General features: G+C 43.3%; 1 protein-coding gene across 1 annotated transcript; it reads left to right on the top strand.

Moving 5' to 3' along the window:
- Positions 1-372: 372 nt before the first annotated feature.
- Positions 373-13596, top strand: slc2a1b (solute carrier family 2 member 1b). The gene is made up of 10 exons (XM_061290737.1): positions 373-721; positions 6375-6470; positions 9100-9260; positions 9395-9635; positions 9696-9858; positions 9920-10107; positions 10175-10279; positions 10392-10493; positions 10571-10774; positions 10897-13596. The coding sequence occupies exons 1-10, from the start codon at positions 707-709 to the stop codon at positions 11089-11091; spliced, it is 1470 nt and encodes a 489-aa protein (XP_061146721.1). The 5' UTR covers positions 373-706; the 3' UTR covers positions 11092-13596.
- The last annotated feature ends 634 nt before the right edge of the window (positions 13597-14230 follow it).

The raw sequence follows: 14230 nt of genomic DNA, 5'->3' as shown, positions 1-14230 counted from the left end.
GGGGTCATTTCACCAAGGTTGTGAAAGATTATTCGATCACAAATGTTGATGCAATCATTAGCAATCATCTCTCTCTCTCTCTCTCTCTCTCTCTCTCTCTCTCTCTCTCTCTCTCTCTCTCTCTCTCTCTCTCTCTCTCTCTCTCTCTCTCTCTCTCTCTCTCTCTCTCTCTCTCTCTCTCTCTCTCTCTCTCTCTCTCTCGCACGAGAATTAATTTTTTATCATATAAATATGAATGTTTGAGTTGTGCAGAATGCAGATGCTTTTTAAAGAGAGGGATGTGGCCGGCTCAATCCTATTGGCTGATAGGGAGGCTGGGCGCTGGGGAGGGGGCGGGGCAATGGATTGCGTCACATTCGCGTCGTTCATATTGTATATGAAGCAAAACCTGCCCACGAGTGACACAGAGGCTGCGGCTCTGCAAGAAGAAAAAGAAGCTGGAAAATTACCGAAACACAGAGCGTGGACTGGCTTTTTCTTCGTGGGAGCTACGCAAAAAGAAGAAAAAATTAAGAGCTGGAACGACATCGCGCACGATTTGTTTTGTTAAGTTGTAAAAAAAGGGGCGAGACAGGATCTGCTGGGAGAGAAGTCGCGTAAACGTGAAGACAGCCACGCATTTGACTGAGCTGCTCCTTTAAACTTGCAACGAGGAAGGTTTGCCCTTCAACTAAGAAGACGACGGCGTTGCCTTATTGTGGTTGCGATGGATTCTGGAAAGGTAACATTTCTCCAACTTGTTTTTTTTTTTTTGCTTGTTGTCGCGCTAAACTTGTATTTTACGAGCGAGTTCAATGAGTACGTTAGATTCTTACCCATAATGCAGCATGCGCATGTCACCGATGCTTCTATTATGGTGATGCGACGCAACTTTATTGTCGTTCTCGCACGGCACTTTAGAATATTCTTTTCAAATTGCATTGAAATACCATTTGGCATACAACATGTTAGTATTAAACCGTTAGTCCTGTATGGATTTTACATTGCTGTGTTTTATCTTATTTATGATGTGCAATAAAAGTACAATTCCTTTAATTGTTTTAAAAAGTCAAATGTAGGTCTCGTTGCTCAATTTATTTTTATTTACTATGTGTAATAAAAAGGATATTCCATAACAAATTTTACATAGTTAAACGCAAAGCTCATACTTGCTGTTTTAAACACTCCATTGATATTGCAAAAAAAGAGGGCCACATATTAATAAGGTGATAAAAGAGAAAGAAACAAATAAACAAGTAAATGTTTATGCAACGCGGGGAACGCACTTGACACTGGTTGTTTTGAGTCCCTGTCATGTTTTTGATGATGATACGCAAGATTTCAGATGAAAGGACAGGAAGGACATGCATACCATCTTGGAGAAGTTTGAATGGTCGCTCATTTGGAGGAAGCCAAAAACTCACAACAAAGAACTACATTAAAAAAAATCACTGTCAATATTTGATCGGTCTTCTTCTTCTGGTCTAAACAGGAAGAGTTTGACGTTAAACGCAAGTCCTCCATTTACCAAATCAGAAAGAATCCAGTCGTAATTCTGTTCATTTAGCTGTTTAAAATGTGTGCATTATTTGCTGAGAAATGAAAGAAAACAAATCTCATACATGGATTTGCTGTTGGTGCTGAGATTCGGTCACCTGCCATGAACCAGCAGCTTGGGTTCTGTTACCACTCACTTAACCCTGAGATGGATAAGCGCTATAGAAAATGGATGAATGAAAGCTTCTCAAATCTGTACCACTATTTAAGTGTTTCTTTCTTGGCCCGTGCACCACCCATCATTAAAGCTATATATATGAAATGTGCTAAGTGGATGTTTGTCCAGCTCGCCAAACACCAAGCGGCGTTGAAAACAACCTCAACGCTGAAACCTTGGTTGTCAACTGAAAGCTCGATTTGAATTACTCTGAATGCTCCAAGGTATGAGGATTTATTTGTTTTGCTTGTCCCATTGTTGTGAACCTAAACAAGACTTGATTCTGGTGTCTGATAATACTGTCTCTGACTAAATATGTAGTGCGGTCACTGCCACGCTCGCATTCACAGACAGGAAATGCGACGAGACACTCAAAAACAGTTTTGTATTGTAGCAGCGAAGCCCCCAAGTCAAGTTTCTTCATACGGTAGCTCTTCTTCACTAAAGAGTCTCAGAGCCACAGTTGATCATTCGAGATGACATCCCCCGATCTAACCCTCCCATGGGGTAAGGAAAAATAGAAGCCTCGAAGATGGAGCTAATCCCTCTTCCAGGATGAGCAGGATGCCGAGCGGGCAATGTTTAACACACAATATTAGCTTGAATTTAGTGAGAGTCCATTTCATAAGATGAAGTTCTGCAGGAATATGCTTTTGGAGAATGGGTCCTATTCAAAACAATTTCCTAAATTGGAGCATTCCAGAACACTCGAGCCCAAATAGAGACAATTTATTGAATGTTTGCTTAACTGTTGTTGCTTTGGCCTTCCGCCATTTCCCCTGTGAGCGCCTTGTACTCCTCCGCCTGGACATTTGTGGTATGGACATGATGGGAATCTTCAGGCCCAGTTTCCTCACATCAGCCCACTGGGGGGAGGCCTTACATCAATAAGGGGCAGCCTTCGATAACTTAGTTGGTAGAGCGGAGAACTGTAGCAAAAAAGCAGAGTTCCTTAGGTCGGCTCGAAGGAGTGACATATCTGAGTACCATTCTCACAATATACCGTAATTTTCGGACTATAAGTCGCGTTTTCTTTCATAGTTTGGGTGGGGGGGGGGTTGACTTATACTCAGGAGCGACTTATATACATATATATGTTGTTGTTTTTTCACTTTTTTGGGCATTTTATGGCTGGTGCGACTTATACTCCGGTGCGACTTATAGTCCGAAAATTACGGTACCTTTTTCAAGGTTTCAGACTGATGATTGACATTACCAACCGAATCCTTGAATCCTGCCTTGTACAGGAAAAACGGTAGACGACATCTTTCGATACCTCAGTTGGTAGAGCTGAGGACTGTAGCAACAAGTTCCTCAGGTCGATGGTTCAAATCCGGCTCGAAGGAATGGCATATCGTAGTACCTCTTTCACAATATTCGAAGGATTTAAAGTGACTGATGATTGTCTACGATATAACCGATCCATACAATCATGCCTAATAAAAAAACGATCGACTTGGACACCCTCCGATAGCTCAGTTGGTAGAGCGGAGGACTGTAGCAACAATACGCCGTTGCTCAGGTCGCTGGTGCAATCAAACATTTGCATATTACGTTGCCGCCATGCCAGCTTTACTCTGAACAATGCTTTGTCTGTATTCCCCTTTTCTGAGGAATAAATCGCTAATTGGGGTTAAACGAACCGTTGACTCGGCTTATTTGGACGTGAGCGGCTCACGTTTTGCCAAACCTCCGCGCATGATTGCAAAGTTGACGCCTCCTGCTTGATGCGCTGCCTCCCTTTGCACTTGTAATGAGACCTAACGAGACTGATTTGTTCAAGAACTTTTCCACAAGTGAACTTGTCCACCGAGGTCAATCATGAGAGCACACGAAGGACCCCGTGACCTGTCACACACACAAGATTTATTTTAAGACGTGCTCTGTCCCCAGGGTCGTAATGTTTGCTTTAGCGACGCCTAGCAAAGAGCAAAACTTTGTTTATGGGCTCTACATGTGACCGTTTGGTAAATGGGAGGATTAGATCACTTTTTAAATACACCTAGACAAACTCGGATCAGTACACATTGATCAACCCCTGGAGACATTAGTCGCAAGTCTAAGGAACTTCATAGTTCTCTCATGTTTGAAGAAAGTTTAAGAATAACTAGGATTAGCAGGTCATGTTTGTCAAACTAGTGTGCACTAATTATATTCTGCTGTATTTTTTAGGAGAAAGCTACTAATGATGAACCTGTTTATGTTCTTCTTAGCTTGTAACAATAAGAAAAGAAGACAATGTTGCCAGTGAAAGGCATTTATATTTGACCTTGAAATAAATATCATTTATAGTGTAAAGCGACAGTATATTAATTTAGCACAAAAAAACTTTATTGAATAACTTGCCTCATCTTTTTTCCATTCTTTGATTGACAGCGGATGTTTTTACCCCAAATTCTATTTGGAACTGTTCATAATTCATTGACTAGGAATGCACTAGAAAAGCAGCCCAAAGCAAAGCATGAGGCTATCTATCAATGCGCTTTACTCTAGGTATGGTTTTCTTATGATGATCAATAGTGAGCAGTATATTGTTTGTGTTCAAATTATCTTTTTGAAACTATGTTCCAGTTTAACGAGTTAGATTTGGATGAATTTGTTCTAGTTTAACAAGGGTTAGATTTGGATTGTTTTATCATGAACAAAAGCACGCACTTAGGCATGCAGGCATGAGAAAGGTGTTGTCTGAAGTGGAAGTACTTGTTTTGAATAGCAACTATTGGATATACTTGTCATAACATCGTCGTCTCGTACATCTTTATTCTTTTTTTTTTTTTCTGTCACTTGCTGACCAATGATGAGTGTTGATCTTGATAAAGTTGCAGGGAATCACATATCGGATTTCCCCACAAAGGTGTAAACTGAGATCAGAGAGGTGGCGGCCCGTGAAGCCCCTTTCGTCGAAATTCACTACAAATGTTAGTTATCGGTAGATGGTGATCGTTTTCTGGTTACATAATATTGTAAATGATTAGAAATGATTGACTATAATTATTTTTTTCTTTGACATGGTGTATGTTTAGCTAACCAGCAAGCCACCATACAAACAAATCTTGCTCTGTATTGTGCCCAACCCCTCAAAGCATCTCGCTGGCTTCCTGTTAGGTGACGAATATGATCAAATTGAACCTTGGGTGTGACTTTACTGTTTCCCAAAAGCTTGAATGCCATGATGCTTCCTCCTTGTGTTAAGAGTTCAAACAGAGGACTCGGAATATTCCATTCGCTGCCTCCTCTTTGGCATTCAAAGATGTAGTTCAAACGAAGCGGATGCTACATTGCCGATATTCACTTCATCTACTGGAGAATGTATACCTGTCGTCTCTGATATTGCCAAGAAAGCTTACATTTCCTGTCCAGAATATTGCGTACGGAAGAACAAAGTTCAAAGTATGTCGCAAATGAAACAATCCGAGTCTGGCTATGTCGGTAAAAGGTAAAGCTGTTCGATTTTTTTTTTTTTTCCTCCAGCCCTCAAGCTGTCATTCTCCTGCTTACTGTGTTCAAACGTTGAAGGAAGTATTTGCGCATATTTCTATCTTATCTCCGGCTGAGCCAACTGTCTTTTCTTTGTTTTCACTAAAGAAGCAGCTCATTGAAACTCTTTTTATCGATGCATTGATCATTGTTGTGTCATGGTTGACTCCCTTCATGCCTGGTTACTGAACAAGACGCTTGATGACACATCCTTGTAGGCGGACTTGGAGTGGCTTGAATTTTTTACAGCGCAAGTCACAGTGCATACTTTATTTTTTTTTGTCCTTCTTCTCCGGAGCACGCACACGATTGTTTTATCACGCAAGCTGCCACTGTCGTAAAAATACTTCCTTAAGTTAGTTTCGTTTTTATTATTATTCCAAAATGATTTTGAACACACATGATCCAAAAGATGCTCCAAAGATAATCTTAGCAGATAATCATGCCATGTGTGGTGTCTTCAGGCTGCTCGTAAGGACGTCCGACCTCAAATTGGGGATATTCAACATATTGTTTTTGTTTTGTTTTTTGCCCCAGGCTTAAGCTTAGTAATCATAATGAATATGTTTTCCTAAACCTTGTTGACTGGCAACCTCCTTTTTTTCTGACCATCAAATAAGGCTATGCATTATGCAATCCTTTACTTAGAAGTTATGGAACTGTAAAAAATCCCAACGAAACCTATATAGCCTTGTCTCTACTCTACTCTACTCTACTCTACTCTACTCTACTCTACTCTACTCTACTCTACTCTACTCTACTCTACTCTACTCTACTCTACTCTACTCTACTCTACTCTACTCTACTCTACTCTACTCTACTCTACTCTACTCTACTCTACTCTACTCTACTCTACTGTGCCTGAAGCTATTGCTGGCCAGTCCGACATGAAGGAAATGAACTTGTTTCTTTCTGGTTTATTAAATGTGCGGTATGAGGACAATCTGCTCTAAGCCGCTGAGCTCCAAGGGGGCTTAACGTTAGGAGAGAATCCAATAACATATAGTATAGGCATTTGGAGGTTCTCCCCTGGAGCTGTCTACATCGATTGCATAGAGGATTATACCTTTCAGTTTTCTCTGTCTTCTCAAGAAACAATGGAATGCTTTGTAAAAAGTGTTTCTGCATTGTCTCCTTTATTGAGTCCTGAGTGTGATCTATGGAAGCACTGACATCACTTCCTGTTGTTTTCCTCCTTTTGTAGCGAATCACCTTCCCGTTGATGCTGTGCGTCGGGACCGCTGTGTTTGGATCCCTGCAGTTCGGGTACAACACGGGCGTCATCAATGCGCCTCAAAAGGTACAAATCTCCTCAAGTTGTCTTTTGTAATCTCTCAGTTCTTCAATATTTTGGGTCTGCAGTGTATTGTTTCATTACGTGCTGAGGTCAAGGGCAAAGAGTGGAAAAGGGGTCGGGCTAAGTGGAGGGATAATAATAGCTGCATTCGGGCTTATTCGCTCCGAGGACATCTTTTTGTTTTAACAGACTCCAAGTCATCAAACAGTGCCCTAAAATGGAGTGACTGACAGCAGGATAGGTGAGGATTATTGCAGGAAATGAAAAGGCACTTGTTCCCAGGGTGACACAAGTAGTCCGAAAACATTTTCAGCTCCCCCAAGAGTGAAGTTAGCAGGGAGGTTAATAAAAATATCACATTTCCCAGAGGATGAGAGTGTATTTTGTGAGACCGCATCGGCCTGGGCGCACCCTGCAGACACACAACAGGGTCTCTCTCGGCCGTGTTGCCAGACAGGTCCGACCTCTTTGCAGCTGTGAATTTGCCTTTTGTTTCCGCTGGATCCTCAAATGACATGATTCAGCGATGGTAATCATTGAAGCTTACGTGCATGCAGCCTTGAATAAAACACTTGATTTGACCTTGCTCAAAATCATCTGGGACGAGGTTGCGCTCACCACAATTTGAGAATAGAATCGAATCCCAAAACAGGTGTATTGACTCTTCACACTCCTCAAATGTGGCTTAGAATTTCGGTTCGCATCCAGACAGTCCAGCCACGTTTAGCTTTCATTTTACCGCTAAGACAAATCCTCCTGCCTTGGACGTGTTCACGTGCGGAACGGCATTAGGGGCCTGTTCCAGGAACGGGTTGTAGAAGTTTGTAAAAAAAAAAAAGGGTGGGGGGGACACGTTTAGCTACAAAATATGCAGTTGCTAATAATCCCTTTGTATTCACGATCAATTGATTTGATCTGGACTCACTTGGTTAACCGGCGGGAGTGAATACATCGCTTACCTCAAAAAGTTGAGCGCCAGCACGGACGACTCCCCCTAACAGGCCGGCGGCATGAATGCACGACTTGTTTTCAGGCGCTTCCTGTTGCCAGCTGCTGGAAGGGCCCTCTTCAAAAGTAACACAAGCCAGGGGTCAGTCAGGACGTTTACGTGCAGTTGGCGGGGACACGGGACAGGAATGCTCATGTCCACGACCAAGAGTGGTGCTATGTCAACTTGAGCCTCCTGGATTAATAAAGTCTAAATCTAAATTGTAGTGGTGATTTCGGCTCAGAGAGAATGAGTATTGGCCACGGACCTGAGAGAATTGTGATCCTGAGAGGAGACTGAGGCCAGGCACTACAGTCAAATGACAACTCTGGAGTATAATTAGGGACTTCTGGTTTTACGTCTGTCGTAGTAATCCAGTGAAGAGAGCAAACTGGACAACGGCCCAAGTGGGGACCTCTGGAGGAGAATTACGTCTCCTGTTTTTAGTCCTGCCACTGACAGAGACACGTTTTATTCTGAGAAAAGACTTGAGGCCATCAGGAAAACAGTGGTTAGGGTTGAAAGAGAATTTCTATCAGGATATAGGAGATGAATTTTAGACTTGTGGCAAGAACAAAACGTAGCACGAGAGCCAACCGGTGCACCAAGGTACACTAACGTCATTGTGTGCATGTCAACGAGGCACTTTGTTTACATGCTGCACTTCCTGGTCTGACAGCTCCTTCTGGTTTACTCGCTGGTTAGGGAGGGACTGTTGACAACATTCAGCTTTTACCTGTTGGCACATCATTCCCTCATCTGCCAAAATCAAGTTTTAGTGAGTGATTAAAAAAAAAAAAAAAAAACTGCCGCGGTTTTGAAGGTCATCAACAGAGGGACATCATGCGATAAGGATCTCCAAACATGTGCGAGGTGATAAGCGTGTTCGTTGCTAAGGGCAACCAGCCTCTCCCCAAAAGGGATTATGACGGGCCAAATAATTCAATTTAGACTGTGTCATATATTGGCATTAAGATTGTGATGGGGACATTGGAAAAGAATTCTTCCCTACATCCAAAATGTTTGGGAACCCTGCCGCCTGCGTGAGTCGACACCAGTCACCAGTCAGCCCTTGAAAACGAAACAAGGCCCATGTGACACTCGAACTGGGACGTCGTGCGCTTCAGCGGAGGTCATGCGGCATACTGGCAAAGTCACACGTCGAGCAGTGACAGTTTTGGAATCATGTGAGCGCTGGTGCACACACGCACGCACGCTCAAGCAGGCGGCGGAGTTATTTAACCGCCGTCACTTGCTTGGTGGGTGTGTTCGTCAACACTCGTGTTGGGGGAAGGGAATACATTTGATAGGCTGAGCTTCCTCCTTGCCAGGAAATGACAGCCATTAAAGTTTGATGCCACGTGCAGCAGCTCACTTGTCACTCAGTACAGTTTCAAATAAATTGAGGAGATCATAGTTTCAGTACAGTATACTTTTATCACTTTTATTTGGGGGTGATTTTGTTCCTTGGACCTCGCGTAAAAGTTATTTATAGAAGAAGGTCACTTGAACGGTAATCTGCCCGACCAACTTAACTAGTATAGGATTTATTTGTAAATGGTATACAAGATGGCAGGTAACGTGCCTTTTGCTCAATGAAGGTCAACAGACATTGCATTAGTGGTGATGGTCTTCATCATGCAGATTATCGAGAACTTCATCAACAACACATGGGCTGAGCGCTACCAGGAGCCTATTTCGGACAACACCCTAAAAGCCATCTGGTCCGTCGCGGTGGCCATTTTCTCCGTCGGCGGCATCTTCGGCTCCTTCTCAGTTGGCGTCTTTGTCAACCGCTTTGGAAGGTAACACTCAAACGATGGCGTGTTGTGTTCCTATAAGGTCGGATTGCAGGAATCGCTTATATCCTAGAAGTTATCTAACAATAGCGCTCGTACAGAATGTTCAGTCCGTTTGACGTGTTCATTTATATTCTCAGGAGAAACTCCATGTTCATGGCCAATATCCTGGCTCTGGTCTCATCGGCTCTGATGGGCTTCTCCAAAACAGCATCCTCCTTTGAGATGCTCATCATCGGTCGCTTCATCGTGGGCTACTACTCGGGGCTCTCCACCGGTTTTGTGCCCATGTATGTGGGCGAGGTGTCGCCGACGGCACTTCGCGGGGCTCTGGGGACCCTCCACCAGCTTGGCATCGTCCTGGGTATCCTCATTGCACAGGTATTTTGGATTTTCATTGACAATATTAGCGTCCATTTCATGTAATCTGTCTGATTTCAGGTGTTCGGATTGGAGGCCATCATGGGCAACAGCGAATTGTGGCCGCTCCTCTTGGGCTTCATTTTCATCCCGTCAGTGATTCAGTGCATCCTGCTGCCTTTCTGTCCTGAAAGCCCACGATTCCTGCTCATCAACAAAAATGAAGAAAACAAAGCCAAGACCGGTAGGTTCTCACACGCACCTGGCGTCCCAACCTTCAGCCTCATGCATATATGTCGTACCAGTGCTGAAGAAACTCAGGGGCACGAGCGACGTGGGCGCCGACATGCAGGAGATGAAGGAGGAGAGCCGGCAGATGATGCGGGAGAAGAAGGTGACAATAGCCGAGCTGTTTCGCTCCCCGCTCTACCGCCAGCCCCTCATGGTGGCCGTGGTGCTGCAGCTTTCCCAACAGCTGTCAGGCATCAACGCTGTGAGTTTCTTTAGCACCTTTTGTTTGACGTAGCAACAGAAAGAAATGTTTCATTCCATCCTGTCAGGTCTTCTACTACTCCACAAGCATCTTTGAGAAGGCTGGAGTGGCGCAGCCAATCTACGCTACCATCGGAGCCGGTGTCGTTAACACGGCTTTCACCGTGGTGTCGGTGAGTGTGTAAAAGCGTTAGCGACGGATGTTTGCGCCACTGTGGGAGCGAACACGAGTTTCTTTTCATCTCTGCCACTCTTTTGCGGTTAAGAAATGTTCCTTGCTTTCAGCTGTTTGTGGTGGAGCGTGCCGGTCGTAGGTCTCTCCACCTTTTGGGACTGCTAGGAATGGCCGGTTCTGCTCTCCTGATGACCATCGCCATGGCTCTGCTGGTACCTGAGGCCTTCTGGTTAAGTCTGCCCGTGTCCTGATTTCCATGGTAACACAACCCTTCCCCGTGGCCCTACAGGAACAGGTCAAATGGATGTCGTACCTGAGCATCGTGGCCATCTTCGCTTTTGTGGCCTTCTTTGAGATCGGACCGGGTCCCATCCCCTGGTTCATCGTGGCCGAATTGTTCTCTCAAGGGCCGAGGCCTTCAGCCATGGCTGTGGCTGGGCTCGCCAACTGGACCGCCAACTTCATTGTGGGCATGGGCTTCCAGTATTTAGCGGTAAATAAACACAAAGCAATTTTGCATCGGACGAATATTTTTGCTTTTGAAATTTTGCACGGGACAAATATTTTTTTGAAATGGTCATCACATGAGTCATCTTAAGCCTCTCTTGTTCGCAGACGGCGTGCGGCGCCTACGTCTTTGTCATTTTCATCGTGCTGCTGCTCTTCTTCTTCGTCTTCACCTACTTCAAAGTCCCCGAGACCAAAGGCCGGACTTTTGACCAGATCGCCTCGGGCTTCCGCCAGAGCGGCGTACCCGGCGGCGACAAGCACGAGGAGCTCAATAGCCTGGGGGCCGACTCGCAGCTCTGAAGCGGCCCCCACCCCCCAAGTGATGCGAGAAACTCTTGATCACAGTGAGGCGGGGACCGACCGACCGGCTAAAGGTGGGGAACGGGAAGGAAGTGGGCTGGAGGGGTCTCGACTGGTCTCCGCGTAGAATCGTTTTCACAATGTCAGCACATTTCGATCCTCTTTTACTTGTGCTGCCCAGCCCCTACTGACACACACACGCACGCACACAAAGCCAACCTACTCACACACTTCTCTCCCCGCCGTGTCACTCAAATCACTCCATGGGAACCGTATGGCCTGGGAGATGTGAAAAAGGCCTGTCAGAAGATTTCAAAGAAAGAGCGCCTTTTTTTTTTTGTTATTTTGAAACAACAGATCTACTTTTTCACTGAGCAATCATACTGTAAAATGCTGTTGCGTTTACACTGTAGACTCTCGCACTGTAGCTCCTGCACGGCTTTTCCTCTAGATGGCGCACCTTTCCAAGAAATAATCACCCCATTAGGTTACTGAGGAAAAAGTGAATTCGTTCACATTTTGTTACTTCTTTTAATATATATATGTATTTGACTTTTTGACTATAGCGTGACAATATTTTGCCCTATTTTTCTAGAAAAAGTACATATGTAGTTTGTAATGTTTATGCAAATGAGTTTAGGATGCTACTAGTGGAATTCGGACCTCTTCGTTGCCAAAAGTGGCTGCTGTCTTGTGAGTCCCGAAAACGGTTGGAAAGGTGATCAAATCCAATTTTAATATTTTAAGATTGAACTTATTAGATCAAAATTATACTCTTGTCACAGTACTAGTACAAGTAGCCTAATTAAAAAAAAGATAAGGCATGTGAGGATTTGCAGAACCAATCAATTAAATCCAACTTTATTTCCAAACTTTTGTTGTAAGATGTTCCAGTATGGCCCCTGATACTGCTGTGAATGTTCAGCCAACATTTTAAGAGGATGAGATACAACTGTTATTTTCACACTAAAAAAAAAAACAACTAAAATCTCGCGCTAGTTATGTGTGGCTGCAGTCTCGTGAGGTTCTTTTCTGTCAGAGCATTTTCATGGCTGGAAAAGTATATTTTTAGAGTGGAAGTCAGTGAGAAATATGGACCAAAAATGATAGTAGTCAACAATATTATATCTTGTCTCGGAGCAATTCTCCAAGCCTTGCTATTCGTTCCATTGTGGAAGTTTTGTTGCGCGCTGCCACGTGTTGCAGTGTCGTTGAGCTCGCTCGGCCTGGCTGTCTACCGCTGCTGTATCACTGCTCTCGTTTGAGGAATGAAAATATATATATACACTTTTAGCAGCACTTTATTATTCATATTTCCTTGTGTCCGGGAAACCATTGAAATCTCTGCTCCAGAGGAGAGCGGCTGCTCAATGACTTGAGATGGGATTGTGTCATATTTGCATATCTCTTTGTTTCATGGCTTATTTTTCTGCGTTTTCTTTTTATGCAAAGTTCCTCCAAATTAAGGTCACTTGTTGGCATGCTGTATCATCCAATTAGGACTTTAATCCATATCATTTGTCATTGTGACCATTCCATAAGTTATTAGCATAATGTCGCTGGCCACTAAAAAAAAAATGTCAAGAACTATTTTGGGGGGGGGAAATCGTCAAAATAATCATTTTGTTGCCATGCTTGGGCTCACATTAGGTGGTGCAGGAAAAAAAAAGTATGAGTCCAGTAGCTTGTGCAAAATGGCTGCTTCAAATCAATATGTCTGACTTCCTGTTCATTTTTTGAACACAGACTATTTAACGCATCCCATTATGATGCCCAAACCAATTTTGTGTCGATTGGTGAAATTACTGTAGGGAGGCTGATAGTTTTTATCTTTCCCAAGTGGTATTTCTGCCAAAAAAGATTTGTGTATTGAAGTAGTTTGCTTCAGATCCTTAAAATACTTTTTCGAGATGCACACAAGGTGGATTTACCTCTTTTTTTTATTTTTATTTTTATTGGACAGCGACTACATTTTGAATGACTTCTTTGTTTTTGTGCCATCCAATCTGTGCCTTTCAAGTGACCTGCAAGTGCACTCCATTTACACACGCACACAAACGTGGGTATTTGTTATACTGACACATGCAAGCCTTTTTAAACATCATCTTGTAAATACAAACACCACAGCCACCCCCACCAAACTTTTTTTCACATGATTAAAAGGATGCTACATTCTTAGATTGTTACTGCAAAGAGGACTGTACTTTTAAAAAAATGTATTTTAGCCTCCACACACGTCACATTATGGGATTGTTACTGCAAAGAGGACTGTACTTTTAAAAAAATGTATTTTAGCCTCCACACACTTTTATTCAATCATCAGATATTACATGTTGAAAGAGTGAAAAACCAAGTGTTCTTATTTTAGGGAACAAAAAAACATTGTAGTGTTTTAATAATTTTTAAAAAAGTAAATATGTGTGTTGCTTTTGAGAAGCTGAAACTCGTTTGTTTTGAGGAGAATGTCAAAATCTGGCTGAATAAAGGAAGTGATGCACATTGGAACGTTGTAGTTGTGTGTGTGTGTGTGTGTCTGTGTGCGCACAACACAACAACAAAAGTACAAATTAGTGGTGACAAAGCTCCACTAACGCGTAGGTAGAATAGCAGAAAAACAGAATTCAAAAACCCACAGGGAAGCGGCACGTGACAAAAGATACAAAACATGAATTCAGAATTGATCGTGACAGAAAATGTAATGCAATCACTCTTTTGTTTCGACTTCTTTCTTTTGACCTTCAAATGACCCCAAATCCAGATCGCTTATTCTCCCGCCGAGGCCGACGTCCGTGCAAACGAGTTTAACATTTACATTTTGCGATCACCTTGAGCCAGATGAGATCATGTCTTATTATGACATCTCCGCCTATTCTTGGACTCTCACAGTGGTGAAGAAGAATAACTCACGGTAGTTGAGAACTTGAAGTTGAGAAAGCGCTTGGCGAGTTCCCGTTGATTTAAAAGCGTTGTCAAGGTCGCTTGCACGAAAGAGATCCAGTACAGCATTTGCCATGCGACCTCCAGGGTGCTTCGAAATCCCCTCCAGCTCCTGGATGGATAAATAGGATCACCAGTTCAAACGCTTTCCTTTTCCACCCCCCGCTGTTCAATATTATTTATTTTATTAGAGGGACAGTCG

This window comes from Syngnathus typhle, linkage group LG11, assembly GCF_033458585.1.
Source record: "Syngnathus typhle isolate RoL2023-S1 ecotype Sweden linkage group LG11, RoL_Styp_1.0, whole genome shotgun sequence".
NCBI lineage: Eukaryota > Metazoa > Chordata > Actinopteri > Syngnathiformes > Syngnathidae > Syngnathus > Syngnathus typhle.
Note: the sequence above shows the minus strand (reverse complement) of the source record. Positions and strands in the feature narration are given on the sequence as shown.